Here is a 26,582-nt window from a genome sequence, read left to right as displayed (position 1 = left end):
ATTGAGGTCACACGGTTGTTCGAGTTCTTCAGGGCAGCGAACCTCTAAGCAGAAGCAAGGTATTTACAGTAAACATACAGCAGGAGTGACTAAGGTGGCCCATCCTTACGACTTGGTTCGGTACGCTTGGTACCCTGGGATGCGAGGGGGTACCCAAAATCATCACCGGTACCTTAGTACATATTTACATTTAAGACATTCAGCAGACGCTCTTATCCAGAGCGATTTACAAAAGGTACTCTTGGAAGAAATTAGTCTTCAGTCAGCATTTGAAGACAGCAAGCGACTCTTGCGCCCCTTCGGACACCCAGGGGAAGTTTGTTCCACCACTTCAGTGCTGGGACAGAAATAATATTCTGGATGCTTGTTTTCCGTGCATCTCTAAGAAAAGTGGGTCAAGACGAGCTGTAGAAAATCCTGTAGCTTAAAGGGGCTCTTGGTACGGAACATTTTTTGACCACTGCCATCAATTACGGAGGGGCTGGTCCAGTCTTGGCTCTGTAGGCCAGTGTCAGGGTTTGGAATCTGATGCAGGAAGCTGATGAAGAGCTTCCTGTGCTGTGAATGCAGCAGAGGCGTAACACAGCTCAACTTAGAAACATCGAAGACAACCGGTACTGCCCCATGCTGGACCTATAGTACAGGTCACTTGGCAGAAGGAATAGCAACAAAATGAGGGACCACGCCGCACAGTAGAAAGGAGCCATCCATATTCCACCCAAGCTTGACACAGTATCCCCTAGATGACTAAAAATAATAATAATAATAATAATAAAAAGCAGTTGAAGAAAGAAAGCCGGTATCTGGCCTAAAAGAGCCATAAATAAAACTTTATTCTCTCAATTTATTAACAAGCCACAGTGCATCTGTGGCCGTCTACCACAGCGCTTAAAACTTTGAGAACGGCAGTCCTCAGGTCAGGAGATCCACTCTATACAATTCGAGCCACCTGTGAATCTCCAGGTTGTTGGGTTGTTGTATTTTTTTGCGTTCAGTCCCGTCCTTTAGAAAAACAAAACCAATGCGTTAATGCTGTAGCAAAGGGGTGGCAGAGCAGCAGGTCTTTCCTTTTCACTCCAAAAGGGCTGATAGAGAAAAAACAAAACAAAATCAAAGCAATTGATGGAAAAAAAATATATAATAATAATAATAATAATAATACAATAAAACAAACAAATAATAAAATAACCAAATAAATCCTCAACCTCGTTTGACAAAGCCAGAGCAGCATGCAGCAAATTCTAAGCTTTGTGAAGTTCTGGTTTTTGCTTTTGTTTTTTTTTTGTTTTTGTTTTTTTTCCTGAATACACAATTCTCCTTCTCCCCAACGCCCAAGCAGTAACGATGTTGTATTAGCTTTAAAACATAAGTGAAACCTCCAAATAATACTAGTGATACTGATAAGAATAAAGATGATAAAACCTATAGCAGCAAAAGAGAACTAAAATGAGTAACAGCTGAAGCAACCCTGGTTTGGAGGAAGGCATGGGTTAAAAGAGGTCCATGGGTGAGTGGTGGCGGGGCAGAAAAAAGGGGCTGGGGAGGAAGGGGCGGGCTCATCTGCCGTCAGCAGGGGTGCGGCTTTGGGTGAGGGAGGCCATGACGCGGCCAAAGCGCTCGCACAGCTCCAGCGTGGAGTATGACGGCATCTTGGGCGGCTCGACGAACGTCTTGATCTCCGTTGAGCAGTCCAGCAACTTTGGGAGGAAGTCGGTCAGCTTCTCCTGAAGATTAGCTGCAAGGAGAGAGGGGTACAGGTGTTTAGGTACCTGCTTGAAATGTCTTGTGCACAAAAATCTGAATTTTGAGAAAGGACCTTTTTATTCTGTGATGCCGGTTTGTACTAGCATGCCTGTAGGACAGATGCATGTAAATAAGCTCAGTTCTGATTGGCTGAATCAGTGTACCTTAGTCCCTTAACCACCTTGTATGTTTAAGGAGGTAGTAACTTTAGGCTCCTGCAAATGGAGCTGCAGGAGGATGACCTATCGGGCTATAAATACCTGTGTAGTGTGTGACGGGACTCAGACATTGAGAATAGTATAGTGCAGTGAGCGTTTCCTCGGTGGATGCATGGAAAATGGGTGGCAAAGCAGATACGGTTAAAGATTAGCTAAAAGGAGTGACTGCATTTGGCCAAAGACCACAGAGTGAAGGAAGTAGCTGAATATGCAGGTGTATGGAAGTGTACGGTAATATGAGTCTACCAGCAGTGGAGGAAATCCCAGTCTACAGGAAATTCTCATCAGAATTGTGGCTGGGGGGAGGTCCTCCACCACCAATTTCTGAAAGAACACTCCATCAGCATATGGAGCAGAGTGGCACGCAAGAGGCCGTTGCTCTCTTCTGCTTGATTCTGACGAGAATCTCCAGGAGACTGGGATTTCTGCCACTGCTGGTAGACCCGTATGACCGTATGCTTCCATAATCCTGCAGATTCGGCATGCCTTAATGCAATCACTCCTCCTGAAACACTCACTGCACTGTACCACCTCTTCTCAATAGAGTAACATAACACACTCGCAGCCCCATTATCCTTGTGCAGTGCTGTAGAATTCATTTCACATAAGATTCCTAAAACAGCATTTTGTAACTATGTGACCTTTGGGTGAAAATCAGATCTATATAATCATCCTCTTTCCCCATGCCGGACTTATTTTAATACTGGAGCTACGAGGCTAACATGGACAAACAAGTAATGGAGGCTTATTCCGAGCAGGTATGGACACTCCCCTCAAACCACTGCAAATTGTTAAGTAATCTCAAAGACTTCGTTATGTGGTTATGGACACTGTATGACAAATGTTTTTGGTTTATTTAAATAAAACCCAGCAAACAAAACGCTAATGGCTAAGATCTGAATTGGCAGATTTTCGCTCCCGCCAGTTCTTTTTCTGGCAGATCTGTGTTGATGTAAACAAAGCAAGTCAGTGCACTTAAGATGTGTTTGAATGCAGCTGGTTATACCCAAACACTCTAGCATAATTAGTATAATTAGTGACATATGCCTTAGTATAGGTCACTTGCCTTACTTTTCAATGGAAAGATCCTTTTTTATCTATGTTATTTAAACAGGCAATATATTTTAATGTTTAATATGTTTAAGAGTCTGAAAGACCAGCCTGGCTGATTGTACTGATATCACTGATATAATGATATCCTTAATGTCATAACTTGGGCTAACAGAAAGGATGTGAAATGTAATCATGAGTTATTTTCACCCACATAGTGTAAATCTGATAATTTGGCTATAAAGAAATTGGAATCAGCCATAAAAATGAATGACTGATGCATCCCTAATACGTCGTACTGTATAATCTTCCATTAGAGCCTGCTGTAAAGAGTGCTCTCAGCTCCAGTGCAAAGCCAAACGAGCGAAACTTCACTTAGCTGATCAGCTACATCTGTGGTTAGTTTGTGTTTTGTAGCCAAACCATCTCTTAACTACATTTATAGCAGCGTTCCAGAGGCCGTTCTGTCAACATGCATCTGAAACTTGAACATTAAGGGTCAGCGTCCAGCCCAAACACGGCGGTCATGTCTGCGGTCCCGGTTGGGGTCAGCTATTTATGCCCCTGCACTTACGCTCCATTTCCTGGCCCAGGTAGGAGCACCAGCGATTCCTCATGTCCTCTACTGCCACCATGTCCTTCTCCTCCAGCTCGTCGACCAGCAGCAGCGGGATGCAGGGCACCACCAGCTCGTTCATGATGTTCAGGCCGGTGTTGACCTCCGGCTCCTCTCCGGTCTCGAACAGGGCTGCTGCGTGCTCGTTCAACTTCTGCAGAAATTAAACAGAAAACACACACACACACACACACACACACACACACACACACACACACACACACACACAAAGTTACTTCTCCTTTGACCTTAAATATCAAGAAAAAACACAAGCCAGTACGACTAAAAGCAACTGAGCCGAAGCACCACAAGCTCTTGTCCCTCATGTCTCCTGGAAGTATCCTCAGCATCCAAGAAACGCTCTGGAGTGTTTTTCTTACTGACGCAAGCGCTGACGTGCCTGCTGGTGCACTCATGGGTTCTGCGTGCGACTCCTGAGAGCCCCTGCGGCACAGACAACCTTGTTGACCTCCGTAAGTCGCCGCGAAACCAGCGAATAGGTGGATGCCACGTTTATATTTATATATTTTTTTAAAAAGGCAGCGCAGTACATTAGCTATGTCAATGTTAGCAGTATTTTCAATTATAGTGGAGCAGCGGGGTAAACAGCCAGGCTTGAGAGGGAGCCAGGGCCCCTGTGTGGTTTTTTCGAAAAGTGGTGGAGGTGAAACGAGGACAGCAACGCAGCCCCAGCGGTAATGTGTTTACACTCTCAGCAGCGCCTGCTTCCTATTCGGAGCCTGATGATTACATTATGAGCACAATGGCGGTGTAGGGTTACTGGGTGCAGGCGCCCGGGCAAGGGCCGTAAAGGTCTTCGAACCAGCACACGCGTGTGAGAGAGAGAGAGAGAGAGAGAGAGGTACAGCGGGGAGTCCAAACAGTAAACCTGGTTGAGCACTTTGTCATGAATACGTGGAACCACTTCAGAGACTTTTTCACAAGCAACTACTGCCATTGAGGCATTCGCAAAAAACTGATGAGCGCAAATGGAGGGAAAAGTAGAAGAAGAAAAAGGACAGGGAGAGTCATGGGTCAGTGGAATGATGGAGGGGAGCAAATCAAAGCATAATGGCGAGTCTTGGAAAGGGAGTCACCCTCATTTGCTGATCTAAAGTCTTTAAAGTGGAACCGAGAGAAATTTCCCCTCCGATGCCTCATCAGAAATCAGAATGACGCATTTGCATTCTATGGTTCATTAGCAACCCAGCCTCAGTGGTGTAATGTTTTATATGCATCAGCGCTCTGATTTTATTGCATTTGGAAAAATAACAGAAATACTTCCATTCCTGAAGTAAAAAAAAAACAACATGACTTTTTAATGTCAGACTCGTATAAACTGTCCCTTCCAACGCACAAGAAGGTGAGCTGGTTCAAGCCCTGAAGCCCTAAAAGGTTGAGCTGTAGCTAAAGATACAGATACACACTCACCAGCAGACACTCTCTGCGGTAATGGGCTATAAGCTCTTCATCATGGCCTCTGTACGGGCCTTTGGAGAGGAGCTCTTTGTTGTACTGATAGGCGTAGATCAGGTACATCAAGGCCTCCACAAAACTGAAACAAAAGGAAGGAAAGGCAAGTTGACGTTGACGTTGACACTGAGGCTGTAAAGAACACTTAACAAGCTAAGGAAAATGAAAAAACTCTCTTATTACAAAACAGGAAAACATGATATTCCGGTAGATTTCTGCACCCAGTCACGCTTAATCGCCGGAAACACTGAAATAATTCCAATCAAATCTCAATTAAACGTTTTAATTAAAAGCTTTACATTTCTCACGGGTCCAAATCCGCCCACTGCAAAGGGCGAATCAAAGGCACATAAAAGAGGATATGCTGCCCCCTAGTGCAGACCACATCAAACACAGCCTCTCCAACTAGGCAGCGTAAAGCTGCACCCTTTCTGAGAGTCGGACTATTTCACGTACCTTTTCTTCTGGAACAGCTCTAAACCGATCATTAGGAAGATGGTGGTCTCGCGGAAATTCCTGTAGTCCTGATGCCACACCTGTGCACACAGAGAGGAAATAAAATATCAGTCAGCTGGAAGCAAGTGAAGACACAAAGTTAAGTTGCCCTCGATCAGTATTTTAAACTTTAAAAGGTCTTTAAGACTGGTGTGTGTAAATGAGCTCCGTTCTGATTGGCTGCCCTGAATCGTGCCTCGTTCAAAAATCAGTCTGGACTGAAACACTCCTTATAATTTCAGCGTGAATGGGCGTGGCTGAACCACTGCAAGCTGAATTGAAGGATATCGGAGTTATTCTTTAATAAGGGAGACGTTTATGTGCCCAGGGTATAAAATCACGCCCCCCCCAAATATTTATACATATAAAAATATATTTTTAGTTTCAAACATCAAAACTTTGTTGCTGTGGCTTATGGCCTTGTCCCCAACCCAGACTTTCGAACTTTTCTGCTTCAATAAAATAAAAACGACAATGTGTGTGTGTGTGTGTGTGTGTGTGTGTGTTTCTTAATGACTTAACCATTGAAACTCAGACTGACCGGGAATACGAAGTCTGCTGTGTGTGTGTGTATGTGTGTGCGTGTGTGTGTGTGGGGGGGTGACATTTTGATGTCTGGAAAAGTGAATAATTTGATCATGTGTTCCTCCAGATCATTGGATTACATTTAATCAGTCATTACTGTTACAGCAATATTATAAATACTTAAATTTAGAAATAAAATAAATCATTAAATATAATTCATTTATAATAAATGTACATTTTGCGAAGTGTGGCAACACTTGCTAGCTGAGGCAAGGAAGGAGAACTGGAGAAATTTGGGCTGGAGTTCTGGGGGGTTTCGAGCTGATGGGACCTGAAGCCAGACCCCACCCCCCTCCTGCCCCCCCAGCCAGGTAGAAGTTGATGTTTAATGGAAAAACAGTTTTCGGTTTTCTCCATGATTTGAAGCCTGTAGCTGCTTCTGCACACTGTATAAATAGCTCTGGATGAATGGACCAATAGAAAAGCTCCAAATTACTTGGAATAAGCTCTTATTTTGCATCGACTTCCACTCAGAGCTGAGAACATTTTTGTCTTCTCCAGTAAAGTCACTATTTTGGAGATAAATGTTTTTCACTGGACAGCGATGAGATAGGACATATATATATGAATCCTATCTAATTCTAAGCTGAGTCTTGGTCATTGTTACGTCTTTAAAGCATATAAACATTGTCTTGACATAATTAATTACAACTAAATTACCAATCATTTTATTTTTTAAAAGTTAACATGATAGAAAGAGCCTCTAATTAAAGAATAACTCATTTAAAAATATTGTGATTATTATGACGTCCCAAAAACAGGCTCTTTTTGCAGCTTAATTTCCATTATGGACTTGGGGAATGAAGGATACCCTTTGCCCTTCACTTTATGGAAAACAATCAATCAATGGGTGGAAACACATTATAATTTTAAAGAATAATAATAAATAATACAAATAAAAATAATAATTAAAAGAATAATAATAATTAAAAAAGCTGACCTCATACTCCTCCATGTTAACTTCGTCAGGCTTAATGAGATCGAGCTTTGCACGCGCCACTTTCATGATGCTCTTACATCTAAGAGAGAGAGAGAGAGAGAGAGAGAGAGAGAGAGAGAGAGACATAGAGAGAGAGAGGGGAGAGAAAGCACATCACCATTAGAGTGTACTGTGAGCATTGAGGGAGGAGGGGTATTGGGGGGTGCGGTGGAGGGTGACTCATGAGGTAATCTGTGGAATGAGATGGCGAGCCGTGTCCCCGAGCCTCGCGCTGGGGGCATGAATCATTCTTTATTACTGAAAACAAAATGGAAACTGCTCTCCGGAGCTGCGTATTTGGGCCACACTCACATAAATCTAATTATATTCCTCAAAATAGAGGAGGGGGAAATCAATTCACTTATGAATATGGATTACGTGGCACACTTGGCCGTGTGCGGCGCACAGTGAATGCCCACGGGAGGAAGCGGCTGGGCTCTGACACGAGGACCTTTCGGGCGGCGAGACGGCCGGGGACAAAAGAAGCAGAGCGATATTGGCTGGTTAGTGGATAAGCAGAGACGGGCTCTGATGCGTGAGTGATATCCCACTGAATCTTTACTGACAGTAAGACTGTAGAGGTGCAGTGATACTCGGAATTCAGTATGATACAATACGGGACAGCAAAAATAATAAGAACAACAATAATGAGGATACATCCTTTTTCAGATGCATGTGCACTAGGGACATAGTGGGGCACATATTTCCGGTTTGCTACACATTTCAGTTGAATATTTTGGATTTTTTTATGCTTTTGTAGGTCAAAATCTCTGGTTTTTAGGTCTGGCTCAGATTAATAAGTTCTCTAGCTGAACTTTTTCATTTTTTTGTCCCACTCTCTAACAAACTACTTGCCCATTAATCACTGACAGCGGTCCACAATTCCATTACATGGACCATAACATAAGACCCACCCCACTAGGCCTCCCATTTTACTCTGATTGGCTGCACCCAGATGTCTAGTTAGATCACTGACTGTAGTTTCCTTAAATGAGATGATTCATAAGAAATCATCAGAACACAGTTTTAACTATTAATACTATGTAAATTCTTTCTAAGAACAGTTTTTGGATACTTATTGAAACTGTTACACCCATAGTGCACGGTTGAGCAGCTTGATTACCATGAATAAGCTTCCCTGTATTTAGTTAACCCCCTAGACTCTGTACATAAGCCCACTCTTCATGTTCCTCACTCTAATAACTACATTTTAGTCCTAATTAACATCAGTTTTATAGGCCCTACAATAGAACCCTGTGGGACGCCACATTTACATTTATGGCATTTAGCAGACGCTCTTATCCAGAGTGACTTACAAAGTGCTTTGCTATTTACCCAAGAAAACCTTAGCTAGTTACCTAGCCACATGATCTATTAAACCGTTAAACGGTTAACGAATGCTTTACAATAATGTCTGCATTAAGACTGAACGCTGAATAACAGCAACAGATTAGACAGGAACAGGAACTGGAAATTTCATTGGCGTCTGCACTGCTGTCAGGACTAGGTTATTGAAGACAGGGCTGTGGGTTGTGTTGAGCCCACTGTTGAGCAAGGCAATTAACCCTCTCTGCTCCAGGGGCGCCGTGGCATGGTTGTCCCTCTGCTTTGTCCTTTAGCTTTCCAAGCCAGAAAATGCACAGTTTTCCTAAATTTTACTAAATACAAGTACTGATGAGGAGGAAGACCCTGGAGTTTTTCTGTACTGGGACTGAATTTGGAGCAAAAGGAGCTCTGTACCTCTCGTCAAAGCCGAGGTTTCTGTCCGCGAACTGCATGAGTAGAGTCCTCTCCAAGATCTTTTTGGGCGCCTGGTTCTGGATGAAGTAAACGATGACGTGCTGAAGACGGTGGTCATTCTGGGGGGCCGTGTCTTCCTGCGCTAGCCTCAGCAAGCGGGTGTACTCAACTTTGATCGCCTTCCAGCCAAAAAAAGCAAGAAAGAATGAAAGAGGGATGATGGGTGTGGATGTGTGTGGGTGAGTGAGAGAACAAAAGAAAGGGAAAAAAAAGGGAGAGAGAGAGAGAGAGAGACATATTGTTAATTATCAAGACCACATTAAACAGTAGAAGATAAGCGCCTCAGGCACAACACTTAACTGCAAAAAGGAGAAAACCAAAAAGCACAGTTTCAACCCTGCTTGGCAGGATCATCTGACAGAACGTAAATTAGTTTAGTGCATGATGGGGTGATTCATACTTTCATAAATGGACCCTTTTGACATCGCTTGATGTGCAAATTCACTACAGGAACGCAGCCATACTGCTAACCCTGCCGAAAAACAAGGCATCACAGTATTTATTGCCCTGTCAGTGTTGAGCTCCCCAATTTACAGATGTATCTGTTCATCTGGCCTTTTATTTATTTATTTTATTCATCAGCTGGGAGAACGTATTCATATCTCAACACTTAAAAGGAGCAGCTCAGCAAAAACAAATTGAATGAATAATAGCCGTGTTTCCATTCAAGCGATTTGCAAAAGTCGTGTTTCCGTCCACTTACATAGTCCAGTGTTTGTTAGCAACATTAGCCTAGCATCCCAGCGTCAGACACCAAGCATGTCTGAGCTAATCGGCTGCATTTGGGGTCAGTGATCAAGCCTATTCATTCAATTTGAATACCACACTACTCCTTTAAGTGGGGGGGGGGGCAACAAACATAACAGACATTGTTGGGGATCAGTTCTTTTTTGATAAACTGAAAAGGAAAAAAAGAAAGAAAAGAAAACAGATGGTGGCCCCCACTGGGAAAAAAATAAAATAATAAAGTTGTGAGAGTTTGTTTGTTCGTAGCTGACGCTCATCTGTTAACTACATTCCAACACAGGCACGATCACAGCACACAGCAACACACAATTAGTGTTTTAAGAGCCGTCAGTCACTGCGGTGTATTCTGCAGTCGAGGTGACACTATAAATCAACACCACCACAACGGCATACAGATGTAACAAAAGCCGGAACAGATTTCACCAAAAATAAATAAATAAAGAACATTTTTAAAAAGGGGGAGTGGGGGGGGCTTCACTCAGCCATGCCCAGCAGGCAATTAATATCACATCTCCAAAATAAACAAATAAACAAACAAACAAACAACAATAACGTCAAAAGAATGAGCCAAACGTAACCGCAGACACTGAACCTTCAGATGTTCATTCACTGCAGACGTGTTGGACTACAAAGCCACAGCTTGAGTCTATGCTTGTGTAACTCTGGGCACAGAAAGTCTACTGTGTCGTAGCGGTCATGCAAAAGCCTCCTCTTCCAAAACGGCAGATTTACAGGAGAAGGAAAGAATCGAACTGTCAATGGAAGTGGCTCTGAGTAGCTATAGAGGGGGGGGGGTTCAAATCCCGAGCCATGGTGCTTTGCCATCAGCTGCCGGAGTCCGGGAGAGCACAATTGCCTGTGCGCTCTCCGGGTGGGTAGATGGCGCTCTCTGTTCCCTCATCACATGGCTTCACATGTATCGGAGGAGACATGTGATAAGTCCTTACCCTCTGAGTGTCGGGAGCCTTGCTGGTGTTGGGGTTAGCTTTAATGGCAGTACTCAATTGAGAGGAAAAAAGGGAACAATTGCACAAACACATATAGACATGTCTACAAACTCAATGTAAAAAAGATTTTAATGAAATGAAATTTTAATCAAAAGTCAAAATTTCATTCGATTTAAAATAACAATTGCCAGACTCGAATGATGTCAAAAAGTGGAAAACGTCACCAAAAAAAAGGAGAAAGTTTTTGCATGACAGCAACAATATCTAAAAATGTTCTTTTCAGTAACGTATATAATAACTGAGGTTCATTTTCAGTGTGATGGATGTTAGGCTAGGCTGTGTGTCTGTTTTACAGAGTCTCCCAGTCAGAGCATGTTTAAATTAGACATCTCACATCGTGATCAGCAGGTGATTAGATCAGATTCTGAAGATATTTCAAGCTATTTACAAGCCATTTGGTCTTATTTATAATTATTCATCGTTCTTCATCTAGAATTTGAAAGCAGTTTTGATAATTTTATAGTCCCAGGTTCCACATTTTTAGGAATGTTTATGCATCGGCATTAGCAGACATGTACATGACAAAATACCTCATATCAGTTTGGCTTGGTACCAAAACACAAAATCCAACTTTGTTTTCTAGTGAAATACACTGTCGGGAGTGAGCTTTACCCACACAGGAAATTCTAACGCTACATGCTAATTGGTCATTAGCTAGCATAATTAAGATAAATCCAGTTAATTTGTGTAATGAAGCTTTAAAACCCTGCCTGAGATATACACAGAAAAATGTCAGAGTCCACAATTCCCAATATCGAGTTAAATTACTAAAATACACAGAATATTGTTGTGTGGTCAGTCTAATAACCACACGTTAGTATGCTGATCATCAGACATGAATTGTGTTGTAATAAAATGTATATGTTTAATCCGATAATCATACATGTCTATTAATGTTAATTACGCTATAATCAGAACTTCTGTCTGTTCACTCCGATAATCTGACATTTTAATTAAGCTGTTATTAATATAATCATTTGGGTGTTGTGCACATACTCATTAAAAGGGTAACTTAATTTATCGAAGTATTAATTTATCCAAAACGAACGTGATAAATGTATCGTGTTCAATCAGATGCACGTTGGGTGTTCAGATGATGACGTGTTCTGAATATGGAGGAGTGCTGCGATTCTACGCTCGGCACTGAAGTCAGCATTGCTGGTATCGAGACCGGCCTTCCCATGAGAGAGTCTGCAGTGGAGACACAGACAGAACGACCAGGCAAAAGAAAGGAGGGGGGCATGCAGAGGTTAGCACAGTCACTGGGGCTGCAGTCACCGATCGTGGATGCAGTACGGCAAGTACCTTGAAGAAGGCTGCTTCAGGCCCACACTTGTCATACACACTCCTGGATTTGCCAATGGCCATTATAATACCCTGCATGTTTGGCGTCATCATTGTCTGCCCAAGGAAGGAAGCACATTACTACGGAGTACAGACACAGTCCACGGGCTCTCAGCATCACAATCGCACCAACTTACTGATGGCTTGTTATTGCCTCCCCCCCAGAGACACACACACACACACACACAGCAAAGTGTTGCACCCTACATGCATGCACAACCCAACGGCCAAATACCTTTTGCACTAAAGGCCTTGAACTTAGTAGTTGATAATGCCTGAACACATTAGTGTCCTGAAACCTACATATCATAAATATTAATGATAAAAATATCAGACTGAATATGAATAATCACAGAAAAATCAAGTCTTTATTATTCTGTAGTGTAATAATTCTGAAGATTGGAGGACTACTACAAACCACTAAAAAGCAAGGTATAGATTTCTCTAAAACTGTTCATAAATATTTGAGTGGGATCATGCAGATAAACATTATTAAGTAGTTTAATTGTGAGAAAGCAATACATCTAAATTATTCATTTTTCATTTAGTTTTTTACCATTATTTTTACTCAATTCCTAATAACTGCTTTATTTATTTATTTAGCTCTTTATTTAATTTCAAATGAGACTTTGAAGAGTTCGCATTTCTTTCAATGTATGAATCTGCTTTATTTGTGGTCAGTTTACGGTCAATGCTCTTCTATAATATTGCATGATACAACACATACTACTAACCTATATGCAAAAATGATATATCTGCAAAGCTGAGCTACTGGAATTTCTGCCACAGGAATGGCAAAGTCACCCGACAACAATGTGAAAGCCTGGTGAAAAGCATGCCAAGACATGAAGGCCGCGATCGGTTAAGGTTCTTTCACCAAATACTGATTTCTGCTTTCTCAGGTTTTGTATTGTGTATTTTATTTATGAATATTAACTTAATTTCTTTGCATTATTTGAGATCTGGAAACACTAAATCTTTCTGTTATTTTAGATTTTTAGATATTTTTATTTAAAATAATGAATCTGATTGGCATTTTTGCTAAATTATAGCATTTTTATTATTTGGAATTTGGAAGAAATGCTTTATAGAATAAAATGAAAGTGTTACTTAAACACACCTGTGGTGCTAATAAGAATTTGGTCACTTAAGTTGGAAAATAAACAAAAAAACTATTTAAATTCAGCAACATCATTCAGACTGGCCCAGTATGTGTCATGTGTATGAGAATGGCCCAGTTATGAGATCATCTATAATGTAGGCCCACCTAGACAGGAACACTGAAGGAAGAGAAAGCACGGACCACTATCCAAAGCCAAATCTTAGGTATTTACTCCTGTAAATACTTGCAAACCATTGGGAGTATTACACGGATTGCTGAAGGTAAAAATTAAGAGTTAGGATTTTAAACAGCTTATGTCCGAAAAAAAGCTGCGGTTCTATTTTCCTACTTAACTGAAGATAATAAATTACACTGCAAAACCAGGCTAAGCATCTGAAAACTCCCGAAGGCCGGTCTCTCCCCTTTCAGGATCTGCCTTGTTTCTCAGCCCCTGCTGAGGAAAGTGCTGCTGAACACTTGACTTGCTGCTGGCCCTGCACCTCTGGCAGGAGCAGCAGGTCACTCAGTGAAAGAGACAGAGTGCCCCCTACTGTTTGACCACTACTCCTGCAAATGTGACCAAACGCAGTGACCCTGGACTGACAACTACAGTCCACAGATGGCTCCGTTCTGACGGGGTTTGCGCAAGAATATCACTGTTGAGCTTTACAGGAGTCTGTGTGTGTATAATATAATATATATACATACATACATTCATTCACTCATTCATACGTACACACACGTATACACACACACGATCCAATTAATATATAAAAATATATATATGTGCAACAAATTAAGAGACGTTATTCCATCAAATAAAGCTAAGCTACTTGAATTTCTGTCAGTGAATTCAATGTCTGAAGTTCAAATATTGCTTTCTTTGCATTATTTGAGGTCTGGAAACAGCATCTTTGCTATTTCTAAGCAGTTCTGCCAAAAAGGCTCCAAATATAATTTTTTATAATTTATTTTATATTTTTTTATATGACACTGAGCTGAAAGTTAATTAGAGCAACAGACAACTGCAGTAAAAAGTGATTGCTATTACTCATTTATAGATTTACTATTAATGTCTTGATTTGAATAAAGCAAGGTAAGTCAAGGTACTGTCATTTTCAGCAATATTAGCATGTGTGGCTTCTTGAGATGAGACTAGATGGTGCTGCTTAGTTAGGTAGCTAGTCAAAGGTGATTGGTATGCAATGCACTGAATGCTTTTAAAACTAAAACTGTTCGAAAAAATAATCCCACACAGATCTCTATTCTACAAACCTTGCAATAATAAAGCATTATAAACGTGTTATATAGCACACAATTCCATATCATGCCTGGAATGACCCTGTTTAAGAATGATAAAAATTATAGCTACATGCATAACACTAGATAAAGCCAGAGTGTAGGAAGTTACAATGCCAGGGGTTTATAATACACTCAAAAACCAGTAACGACCAGGAATACTGCTGTATTATGCATCCTAGATCATAATATACACCATGTCCAAATGTATGTGGACACCCCTTCTAATGAACGCATTCAGCTACTTTAGGTTACATTCATTGCTGATATCGATGAGCAAATGCGCACACACACACACAGGTTGTCTAGTCCCTGTAGAGAAGTACTGCCAATAGAACAAGAATCCCTGGAGGCACCATGCCACCTAATTCCAGACGTGGGCTATGGGCTGGGGAGTTGAGGTGGAGCTGGATGAGGTGGGGTGGTGATCGTCCAACATCCTGATCTCACCCTCAACCCTCAAGTGACCTCAAACCCTGCACCAAAATCTAGTAGAAAGCCTAACTTCTTCTCTGGACAGTTACTCCAACAAAAGCAGGATAAGCTCTTTTCGATTCCCTTGATTTCAGAAGAAGCAATGAATGAGCAGGTGTCCCAATACTTTTGTCCATATAGTGTATATTCTCTTATGCTTTATAAAGTGTTGTGTGTGTCTATTATTCAGGCCCATACCAGGCACTGGACTTCGTAATCCCATGCCATATAAAGCACAGACAGTATGATGCATTACAAATGCAGGATCTACAGGAACCAAGACTTGACATGAGCATCAGGAAATGCAGCAGTGAGGTAGAGCAGTGCTTCTTTACAACAATGACAGGTGAGTATATGTTGATAAAAAAAAAGTGTTGATAACTATCTGGTTGCTATTTCGATACTTCTACTGTAAACAAAGTAGCTAGAGAAGCATGGCCGAGCATGCATAAGGGCTGTAAAGCTTTGCCACTGCCCACGTCACACAAAACTGTGGGTACACCAACGGCCAGCGGAGGCAAGCGATTCTACCTCGTCGTCATATCCCCCTTTTCGAGACTGAATGACGAAGGTTCCTACGTGAGGGATAGCCACCTCCACCACCCGATGTGGGGGGGCTTGGGTGGAGGCGGGACCGTCCTGCACTGGGTCAGGAGGAGGGGTTTGGGGAGGGGCTGCAATGGGCTCCTCCTGCAGGGACAGAGGTGAGGAAACGGTACGAGACTGAACAGAGAGAGACAAAACAGCTGGGAGACATGGAAGGTGAAAAACAGAGGAGGTAAGAGTGGAATGTGACAAACCAGGTAGTTAGGTAGGTATAAAAATAAATAAAAATAAAAATAATAATAATTAAATAATAATAATAATAATAATAAAAACATAACTAGGTCATAACTAGGGATGTCCCGATCTGACCCACTGACTCAGGATCGGGGGCTGATCCAGGCATTTTTTTAATGGATCAGGTAAATCTTAATTCCACCTTAAATAGTGTTGCAGTAACAGTGTGTAAAGTTCAACAGCAGAGCGTAACCGCCACATTATTTAAGGTGGAACGGAAACAGTTTGGGGAAGAGGAAAACTTTGGCCCGCTTATAGCGAGGCTCTGAGCTAACGGCAAGTTAAACAACAACAACCGGCTCCCAGAGAAACAGGTAAAGTGTGTGTTAGTTAATCTGTCAGAAGAGGAGGACCTTCACCCCCCCCCCAAAACCCCCAAAAACACCACCCAGTTTGGTTGTAGCTAGTTTGGGAAGCTTTAACGTTCCACCCATCCCGTCTTTTCTCCTGAACTACGCCTGGTTAGAAACCAAACTGTGGTGGAAATGCTCGGTTCTACCAGCAAGAGAACCACACTCCTTTCTCTGGTTCGAATCCGGTTCTGAACGCCACATTCAGAACTGAGGAGGAGGCTAATGCTAATGCACACACTCTAAGTGATCAGACTGCAGAGTTGTAGCTAAAGGAGCACAATGGTCAGGTAGGTCAGTCAGACTGGACTGTAAGATATTAAAACACTACAGAGTTTAAAACAGTCATTTAAAAAGTTGCTCCAAGCGAAGTAGATCGGATCTATTATATATATCTATATATTATATATATCTAGTCTGATTTTAGAAAACGGTACTAAAAAGAAAGATTTCACTGGGGTTCACTGTTGTAGATTAGTAAGTCTTATCCGAGCTGTTGGGCTAGTATCAGATTGGATCGGTATTGGCTGATGGTCAGCATAAAAAGACTCGGGTTAAATGAATAAACAACAAAAAAAAAAAAAAAAAAAAAACAAAACAAAAAAAAAAAAACACTTGATCGGAACATCCCTAGAAACAAAAACGATTAGTTATGAATAAAGCACAGATCCCAGGCATTCCCAAGCTTTTCCCTGAAAGTCCAGACTTCAAAAGCAAGTAGAGGCTTTTTGTGTGTCTGGGCCATTCATGGGTTTGGAAAGGTGTTTTTCTAAAGGTCTCGAAGCTGAAATGAGAAACTACCGTACGAGTTAATAAGAATCACTGTACTGTGCAGAGGTTTCCAGCACCTAAGGACATTAGTTCAAACCATTAATATCAGCAATACGACTGCGCTTGTAAAACTCCAGATCTCATCAGAACAGATTCAGGTGAACATAAATCCTGTAAAAAGGAGAAACAAGAGCTTCTCATTCTGAAGAAAGAAAGTAGTGAGATGAGCTAGTAGTAGTCGGTGAGCTAGTCTGAAGAACAGAGCTCGATTCCTCCAGGTTTCTCCTGGACGCCCCCCAGTCCAGCCAGCACAGCGTGGAGGATGTGTTCAACTCCAGCAGCAGCAGCAGCAGCAGTAGCAGCGGCGGCTCACCTGATTTACCATCATTAAGCCCTGATTTACCACCAAAGCAGGTGTTGATATGAGGAGAAGTCTAAATAACACTAGACTCCATGAGGAGAACTTTGGAGATGTTCTAATGATGAGCACAGTGATGGAGTGATTGAGTGTTTTACCCAGCGAGATAAGGTACCTAAAACCTATGCACAGTTCTGTATATGTCTAGAGCAATCAGACTAATGATGCTTGATGATGATGATGTGTTAATGTGTTATACGATGTACACAGCATGAGGAAGACTTTGAATAGCTGACGAAACCAGCTAGGAATCATGATTTGGAGCCAGTATCTGCACAGCAACCTCAAAATTCACTGTCTGCATCTGTTAGAGACAAGGCAGCAAATGCGCCTACTTTTAATCCCCCATTAAGAAATAAGACCTCGTTCATAGCCCAACATAAACGCCTACATCCCTGTCAAAGCAATCTCACAGCGTGTCCCAGTAGGTTCCTCCGAGTTCATAATGAAAAGAGAACAAACGAACTAAACAGCCCCACAGGAGTCGACCCAGACAGCCCTTGTCTGGCTCATCGCAGACATCCGAGGGGTAGTTGTGAGAGGGTTTGTGTGTCTGTGCATATGTGTGTGTGTGTGTGGGGGGGGGGGGGGATTCTTACAGCGCTGAGTAGTGCCTCGGGACTCTTCTCGTCCTGTTCGGCAGCAGCCTTGGAGATAGCTCTCTCGGTGTCCTCCTGCAGGTGTTTGGAGTCATCAGTGGGCGAGGGCTGCTCCATGTACTCCGGGTCCTGCTGGGGAACTGAGAGTGCGCACGCACACACACACACACACACACACATCAGCCTTTCCTTCCTTCCCAACTCTGTGGAGAGGCTCTTTCTCCACCTCTCAACTAAGATCTTTACCACAGCCAGAGAAATTCAGACCCACCAGGATTTCACTGATGCTTTTTTTGTGATCCCTGCAGCCTAAATACACGATTCTGCGGCAGCATTTCTCTAATTCTTCAGCAGTATTTGTGACATTTGTGAAATATTTATAGTAAAATATTTATATAAAGATGTCAAACCTTAAGTAATATAAATTGGCAAGTGCATCAAAAAGTATGTCATCGTAAGTGGCAACGTGCGGTGTCCAAGCACCAGTCAGCTCAATGATACCTTTGATTTACTGTTTTACCGCCCTCTATAGTCCTTAAGTTAACTTAGGGCAGGTATACCAATTGGGATAGCCGATAACGGGACAACGCATTGAAAATCTATGCACATATACACTCTACAAACTGCACAATAGCATCTGTACAATCGAGAAAAAGACTCTGGTATTACATATGTTTCTAACATGTTTCTGAAATACCAATCATTATTATAGAGCCCCTCAAAGGCAGATGTAGACCAACAAATTTGGTCTGTCCATTCCAAATTGGTCTCAATCAGGCAATGTATGCTTGAGTTGTTGTCAAGAAATCGATCTCAGAAAGCTCCACCCACACGAATGGGCCAACATGGTGCAGCTACAATCTGTTAGAGCCAATATTAGTTTTAAATGATTCATTATTTAATTATTATTAAGTCCATATAAGTCCAACTATTGTTTTAGGTTAATTTTTCATTTATAATTTTTTTAATCAAAAATCAGCAAACAGGAAAAATCTAAAAAACCATGTTTTTCAATGATTTACAACAGGAATCCACTAGACAAATAACAAAGGAATGGAAAAAGTTATTCATTTGTTTTATTAATTTGAAATGTATTAAGTGCCCCCTAGAGGCCAAAGCCTGTACCAGAGAGAAGTGTTAAAAATCTGCCCTGCTTTTGTGTAAGGCCGTTTCTGCATGGTTTGGTAAAGTAGAGCTACTCTGTGAGGTTTTCATTATTTACAGTGGAGTTTGTGTGTGAGAAATTACTGCACAACTGAATAGTGCTGTCCCCCCAGTAAAATACAGGTGTCCTGGAGTTTCACCTGTGTTGTCTGCAGGACTGGGCTCTGTGCTCATGGGCCGGGGGGCCGCCGCAGCAGCAGCAGCAGCGGCGGCGGCGGCTGCAGCAAGAGCCATCTTCTCCTGCTGGGCTTTCCTGGCCTGCATGGCATCCCACTCGACCAGCTCGCGCTCAAACAGCTGGTTATCCTCCTTCACGTACTCCTTCAGGTCCGGCGGGAGCTTGTCCAGACCGCTCAGCATCTGGCCCGTCTCTTTATCAAACTCCTCTGAGACACAGAGAGTCACAGCAATCAGACAGGATGGCTCTTAAACACTTACGAGGAAAAAAACGAGGCTTTTGTTCACTCGCTTAGCTGTCTGTCAGCGTTATGCAAACGTCTTATGCAACCCCCTGCCTCCCAGCAGCTGAAAACCAAGCATACGGCTCAAGCACACAAAAGCCTTTTTTTCCTGAGCAAGCGCGCTCTTTGCTTTAAGTGACAGGGATATTAGAAAATTACAGCTATCGAGCCATGGGGGGGCGGTGGAATTTCATGCTTGTGAGATTACCTTCAATGAGGAAGGGCTTCTTGTCGTTGATGTACATGAGGCAGTAGGCACTGGCGTTGCGGTAGCCGCCAAACGAGTCCCTCACCAGCTCCTCCCATGAGGACTTGGTGACGGAGATGTCGTTGTACTTCATCCAGCAGCGGTGGTGCGGGTCGTAGATGTATGCCCAGTAGTGTCCCGCGTTGGCCTGACCCTCGTGAACCAGGACCGCATGCAGCCGGTATGGCACCTGTTACACAGGAGATTTTTATTGAAAAACATGTGCTCATACCCAACACGTAAAGGACAAGCTCACTATGAAGCACTTTAAGCATTCTAATCTATCTGAAGGAGGCATTAGCTTGCACCCACCTGCATCATTGTTTTGTCAGAGTACATCAGCTCAATGGTTCTGTGGATTCTAGATATACTTCCTTGAAGATCTACAGATGTAGAGGGATGAGTGATTAGGAAAGCACAAAGCAGCAAAGCAGTGTACATACTGGATAATTCATGCATTTGTGTATCTATGTATGTGACATATTCCGCAAAGGTTTTAGACACCTGTGAGAGTTGTATTCTAAAAGCCACAGATTTTATTACATAAAAAAATTAATAAAAATGAACGCAAACAACAGTAAGTTTTAAGGTAAGGTCTATTATTTGGTTATTAATCCTAATGCAGAATATTATTTGTACACTATCTGGTAAACGCTTTTGGTTAGTCCCACAGGGTTGTAATTTAGGCCCTATGAAACTGATGTCAAATTGTGACAGTAGTGTAGATCTATAAATATGGCACATACACGGTTTTACTTATGTGGGTCTATATATATATATATATATATATATATATATATATATATATATATATATATATATATATATATATATATATATATTATAAAGCGTTTTATATAGAGTTTTTATAGTTTTTTTTTCTTTCTATTATTTATATTGTGTATATATTGATAATGTGTTTTGCATCCAAGTGTCTTGCTATCTCTTTGCTGCTGTGACACTGAATTTCCCCACTGTGGGACTAATAAAGGATTATATATATATATATATATATTTATTTATTTATTTTTTTTTTTTTAATTTCCATTTAACCTTTTCTTAAGGAATCCCAATTTTTCTTCCACGTCCAGTTCCCATCTTTCTTTTGTCCAGTTCTACCCACTAGCTAGGACTCCCTCAATCACCCAAACATGTGATGCTACCACAGCTAGAAGGGTGAGACCTAGCATGTGCTTCCTCTGAGACGTTTAAGCCAGCCAACTGCATCTTACCACTACCTGCCAGTTCTATCAGGTCAGCTAATCCATGCTGAAGAGTAACCCAACTGATCCGAACCACGAAGTGGGTAAAGCGTTGGGCACCAGTGAGCAGCACTACTGCTTTAATGTGTGTCTGTATTGATTCAAATTTGGTGTTTTTAAAAGCACAAAAACAGACAAATGATTTCAAAGACTTTCATACCTCTGGTGTCGTTCTCCACTTCGTTTCTCCAGCGGTGCAGGCAGCCCTCCAGCACTCGAAGCTCCTCTTCAGTGATGTGGCGGGGAGCAGGGTGCATGGGTAGGTCTGGGGGTACACGTGATTGGGTGAAGGGCTTGTGGATGGGCACACGCTGCTGCTGCTGTTGTTGTTGCTGCTGCTGTGGTTGCTGCTGCTGTTGCTGTGATGGCTGGGGTGCTGCTCCGGAGCCCTCTGCGGGGGCTGAGGAACCCTGCTCCACCACACTGTAAATGCAGACGATGCTTAAGACCAAGGATTGTTCATGCTTATGGTCCCCCTGAACAAAACCTCTCAAATGAAGTAAGTCACACATAAGCAACCACAATAGACTATATATATATATATATATTTTAAAAAAGCCCAAAAAGGAGGAAGAACTGGTCCTTGCCTTGGTGCAGGAGGCACCTGTGCGGTTGTGCCACCGGGTGGCGCTGACATGTCAATGTCCTCCACAGGCGAAGTGCACACAGGCTTGCTGGAGGCAAACTCCATTGCATACTGAAGGACATCCGCCAGAGGAAACCTCTTGGGGCCAGAGCCATAGCTGAGATACCTTCAACAGTGGAAGAGAACGTTCTGGTAAACGCTGATCTCACTCAGGGGAAACAGCAAGAGAGCGCGAGAGCAAGAGAGATAGAGAGAGAGTGCGAGTCAAAGAGTCATCTAGATTTCCAAGCTCTATAAATGGCAGCTGAACAAACCATGTTGTTGCCACGTCTGCCACACCGACAGCAAGTCTCCGCTGAGGCATTCGTGAAGCATATTCCTGCCAAATTCCCCGACAAATATTTACAGTGTAACAGCTTTTGATTAGCCCACTGAAACCATGTGCGAAGCCTAAAACAGAGGCGTGTGTTCAAACCCTACTCGCTAGATTTCACTCCCTGTGGTAACTCGGGCTTAGCTCTTTTAGCCTCACCTCTCCAGACGTTGCTGGAGGACGGTCAGATGTTCCTTCAGCCTCCTGATCTCTTCCCGCTTGATGCGTGTGATTTCTCGGTTCCTGTCCATGTATCTAAAAGGGAAAAGAGACGGTGGCTCAAATCTGACTTCAGCACTACTCATTCCAGCTGGATTAGATTTAGATTTTTGGAGAGCTACTATAATTTAAGTGATTGACAAGGGTGTCAAAAGTATTGACATTCATTCCTCAGGTAGAAGTGAGTAGAGATACTAGGGTTTAAAAGACTTCTATAGAAGCTGAAGTATCAACTTAAGCTTTTTACACCAGTAAAAGTGTAAAAGTACTGGTTTCAAAACTACTTCAACTAGAAAAGTAAAAGTAATGGAAGAAAAACAAAGGCCAGAAGCTTAGGCAGCGCCACAGGTGTCTATAGTGAGGTAACGCATAAACACACCTGTCCATATAGAGCATAGGGGGAAACTCCAGCTTGTTGTGGATCTTCTCTGGCCGACCTAAGGCTTGGTTGAACTCGAACCTGGACAGCTCGAAGGTCAAAACTGGTGGGAGTTCTGTGAACCAGTGCTGAAAGAAAGCAAAACAATTGTTTATTCATTTTATTACATGAAGATTTCATGTGATTTTCTGAAACAAACACCTGAGGAAGTTACCATGCAAATCATCTGAAGTAATAAGCGAGGCCTAAACTAACAGAGGGAGCAGGTTTGATGTGTATTTTCCACTGATGGCAAAGTAATGAGCGAAATGTTCTCCTAATTTTGTCTCGTAAACACCACGGCTGTGAGGAGCTGCTTTCAGCGCTCGTGCTTTGCCGGCGGCGGCCACTGCACACAGCCAAAACGTTACAAATCACTTTCTTTGCACCTGTGCTGAGAGAAGAGCCCGCTTCTCGGGTTTCTAACCGCAGGCTTTCCACTCATTTTCTCTGACCATGCTCCGTCTGAAAGCAGGGCTAATCAGAATATAGCAGCTGCTGAGGAGGCGGCCCAGTCAGGGTCAGTCCCAACCATTAGCCAAGAGCAGTGGGTGAGGGGTCACAGACGTGGGCATGGCCAAAACGTTACACAACGGAGTCAAAATCAACAAGCAGGTCTTAACTTTTAATGGAGTAATTTTGGAGCATTTCTATTGGTCCATTCATCATTACATTTTGATGCAATGTAAAGAACAACTACCAGATTCACATTTGCATGACATGGACAAATGTATTGGGACACCTGTTTATTCATCGTTACTTTCTGAAATCAAGGTTATTAGAGATATTATGCTCCTTTTGTTTAAAGAAGAGGTCTCTACTGTTCAGGGATGAAAGCTTTCTACTAGATTTTGAAGAATTCAGCGTCCAGAGCGTTAGTGAGGTCAGGATGTTGGATGATGATGATCACCACCCCACCTCATCATCCTCAACTCCTCCTAAAAGTATTGAATGGAGCACAAACCATCATCCCAGAGAAGAATCCAGTTCCACTGCTTCACAGCTCCGCGCTGGGGGGCTTTATACCCCTCTAGCCCACGCCTGGCTTTAGGCAGCATGGTGCCAATAAGTTCATGTTTGTTTATCTGCTCCAGAGGGTCCTATTCTATTGACAGTACTTCTTCTCTACAAGGACTAGACAAGCTGTGTGCTCATTGTGTGTGAGCGAAGGGTGCAACTTAAAGTAGCTGAATGCATCCATTAAACGGGGTGTCCACAAACTTTGTACACATAGTGCATCTATCTGAATCCTGACCTCTTGTCCAGATTTGGCAGAGTTCTCTGCAGAATGCAAAGACTCGATCTCGCCCTCCACCATGGCCGCCTCCAAACACTCATGCAGGTCTTTGAAGCCGTTGACTTGTAGCGGGTACTGCCCGAACATCTCTGTATTCTCAAATTTCTTTCCTGTGAATAAAAAAAAGAAAGAAAAACACAACACACGCAGGTATTAAAGACGGCATGTCCCTAGTTTACAGCTTCATTAAGCCTTCAGTGTCAGCTATACCAAGGCCAGAGTGCAAAAGTGGGTCAGGACTAACGTAACGGAGCATAGCTGTCCACACTGCGACAGTACTATAGAGACCGTCTGTTTATTCGGCATCCGGCCAGAGACACAAGTGTTGTCCCCTTGGTCCAGCAGTACACACGCAGAATGACACATACTACCAACTGCAAGCAGACGGTGCGAATCAGTGAAATGGGGAATCCCCACAGATAAGGTCGTACATTTAGGCCTACTCTATATCGGTCTATTAACAACCAGCCCTACAGTGAAGTCACCTCCTAATAACTAAACACATCACATGAGTGCTCAAACCAATTAATCACCCATGCAATATTGTCCTATGATACGAATCCACATAATAGTGTGTATATACCTATATAGGGACTTCATTACACATGCATTAGCACTGAGTAACACCACACTAAAAGCTATATTTGAGTATTCATGAACAGCTTGTGTCACTAAGCCTAAGCTCACATGTCGTAAATGACACTGCGTTGACGCAAGTTGCCTTAAACTAAAGTGACGGACATTTGTTCTATTTATAACACTCTTATAATGAGGCAGACGCTCAGTTAAAACACCACATAGCAGTTTTATATACTTGTACCAAAACAGTTGATAGATGTCTATTAAGGTGACCTAAGTGTACGATTCATTACTGCAACCATCTCAGCCTAATACGCTTACTCCAGAATGATGCTCCATAACAGTTTATAAAAGGAGGAACGCTCTACAACTTTAGTTTCAGCCAATAGTGCATCATTTACTCCATAAACTGCTAGCATAACGTCGCTGCCATGCAAACCTCCCGTCTCCATTTTCGCCGTTTTATACTTTTTGTCAATGTGAACTAGGCATTGTGTCACAGTTTCACAAAGAATGGACCAATGGAAATGCTCCACAGCAAGTCTCTGAGAGGTCCAGCCGACGAAGGCGCTGCCACTATGACCTGTGGATCGCTGGCTCGAATCCCAGGTCATGCTGCCTGCCATCAGCAGACGGAGCCAGAGAGAGCACAACTGCCTTGTTCTCTCAGGAGTGACTTGCTCTCTCTCTCTCCCCCCACATCACTTCAGTCAGTGTGATGCTGGCCGCCACAGGCATCTGCTAGCCAAAGCATCAGAGCTGGGTACCCAGCACTTTCCTCAGAGCACGTAGGTTGCCTGGTGACGTTGCATCAACGGCAGTTCGAAAAGAAGAGGTGGTAGCAGGTTGCCTCCCAGTGCCAGGAGCATTACATGTGATGAGGGGGGAAAGTTGGGTAACTAGCTTTCCAAATGTTGATAGGAAAATTGGGCAAACAATTTCAAGAATGAATAAATAAATAAATAAATAAATAAATAAATCACTTCTACTGACATTTTTTTTTTCTGGTAAAGTTGATGTTTTTGATGTAAGAGGCTTGGTCCGACAATGTTAATAAATACAACAGCTTATACATGTGTTGGCAGTGTCTGTGTAGACGCTTTTGTACTTCTTAAATATTTCATACTAATAATAATTATAAAAATACTATATAAAGGGGGGTGGGGTCCCATTGTTATTGTCCAGATCATGTTGCCCATCCCTGCTTCAAACCACATGTGCTTGTGAGCCACTATACCTAAAAAGTCATGCTGTCATGCATAACCAGCAAAACGTCAATCAGACATCAAGGATCAATGAAAGCCAATTACAGCTCATTGCCACTTGGGCCAAATATTGTCCACAGAGATCAAACAGAGCACAGTTCATAATTACCTTCAAGAACACCTACAGCCAGGAAACGCCCATAGAACAGCTCCACCATTGGGTTCTTTGGTTTTTCTCCTTCTCTGTGAAATGGGAAAAACAAGTATCTGCAGTGAGCCGTACCTGCAGACCAATGGGAATTCATCTGCACAGGGACGAAGGGTGTACTTTCTTATTTGGGCCACGATCAGGGGTTAGTCAATGGAACTAATTGAAGTCATATCATTAAATGCATCTCATTTATCATGACAGAGTTTTGGTAATGGCTAGATTACAAATGATCTGAAGGTCATGTATCATTTTGACTGATAAGGGTGCAGGGTACAGGAGAAAACATCAGGTGGATTGGCCGTGTAGGTCATTAAAAAAAAAAGTTTTGATGTTATGATGATGACTGCAGATTGATTAGTACCAAGACTTACCTGTCCTCCTCTGCCTTCATCTGAAAGGCATCCTCAAGCCAGTCTAGCAGTTTATGAGTGAACTCACTAACATCCTGCTGTTAAGAGACAGACACACACAAACACAGGTCATGAGAAGGTGATGGTTTCTGCACACAGGTCAAGCAAACTATTGTGAGGAATCACAGCGTGTCACAGTCAATGTCCCCTGTTTTGGTTTAAATCACCAACGCATATTAAAATGCAGCGCAGCATAAAAGGAGCCGATTGGGTCGATACCATTATTTTTGTGCGTGACTG

At 42.5% G+C, this 26,582-nt stretch overlaps 1 protein-coding gene across 2 annotated transcripts in view; it reads right to left on the bottom strand.

Moving 5' to 3' along the window:
* Positions 1 to 809: 809 nt before the first annotated feature.
* usp25 (ubiquitin specific peptidase 25) overlaps positions 810 to 26,582 on the bottom strand; it is a 36,992-nt gene continuing 11,219 nt past the window's right edge. The window contains exons 8-26 of one of the 2 annotated variants that reach the window (XM_072658963.1): positions 26,304 to 26,380; positions 25,891 to 25,964; positions 23,896 to 24,047; positions 22,602 to 22,729; positions 22,163 to 22,258; positions 21,632 to 21,796; positions 21,205 to 21,467; positions 20,095 to 20,165; positions 19,744 to 19,972; positions 19,215 to 19,460; positions 17,911 to 18,050; positions 15,464 to 15,622; positions 12,019 to 12,114; positions 8,900 to 9,078; positions 7,121 to 7,199; positions 5,557 to 5,636; positions 5,059 to 5,182; positions 3,586 to 3,781; positions 810 to 1,735 (exon numbers count right to left, since the gene is read on the bottom strand). In XM_072658963.1, coding sequence (XP_072515064.1) covers positions 1,557 to 1,735; positions 3,586 to 3,781; positions 5,059 to 5,182; positions 5,557 to 5,636; positions 7,121 to 7,199; positions 8,900 to 9,078; positions 12,019 to 12,114; positions 15,464 to 15,622; positions 17,911 to 18,050; positions 19,215 to 19,460; positions 19,744 to 19,972; positions 20,095 to 20,165; positions 21,205 to 21,467; positions 21,632 to 21,796; positions 22,163 to 22,258; positions 22,602 to 22,729; positions 23,896 to 24,047; positions 25,891 to 25,964; positions 26,304 to 26,380 — 2,733 coding nt within the window. In that variant the 3' untranslated portion in view covers positions 810 to 1,556. The remainder of the gene's footprint in view (positions 1,736 to 3,585; positions 3,782 to 5,058; positions 5,183 to 5,556; positions 5,637 to 7,120; positions 7,200 to 8,899; positions 9,079 to 12,018; positions 12,115 to 15,463; positions 15,623 to 17,910; positions 18,051 to 19,214; positions 19,461 to 19,743; positions 19,973 to 20,094; positions 20,166 to 21,204; positions 21,468 to 21,631; positions 21,797 to 22,162; positions 22,259 to 22,601; positions 22,730 to 23,895; positions 24,048 to 25,890; positions 25,965 to 26,303; positions 26,381 to 26,582) is intronic. The other variant, XM_072658962.1, reaches the window with a different exon arrangement.

The sequence above is a fragment of the Salminus brasiliensis genome, chromosome 16 (genome assembly GCF_030463535.1).
Source record: "Salminus brasiliensis chromosome 16, fSalBra1.hap2, whole genome shotgun sequence".
NCBI lineage: Eukaryota > Metazoa > Chordata > Actinopteri > Characiformes > Bryconidae > Salminus > Salminus brasiliensis.
The sequence above is the reverse complement of the archived record's forward strand: the minus strand, read 5'-3'. Positions and strand labels throughout refer to the sequence as shown.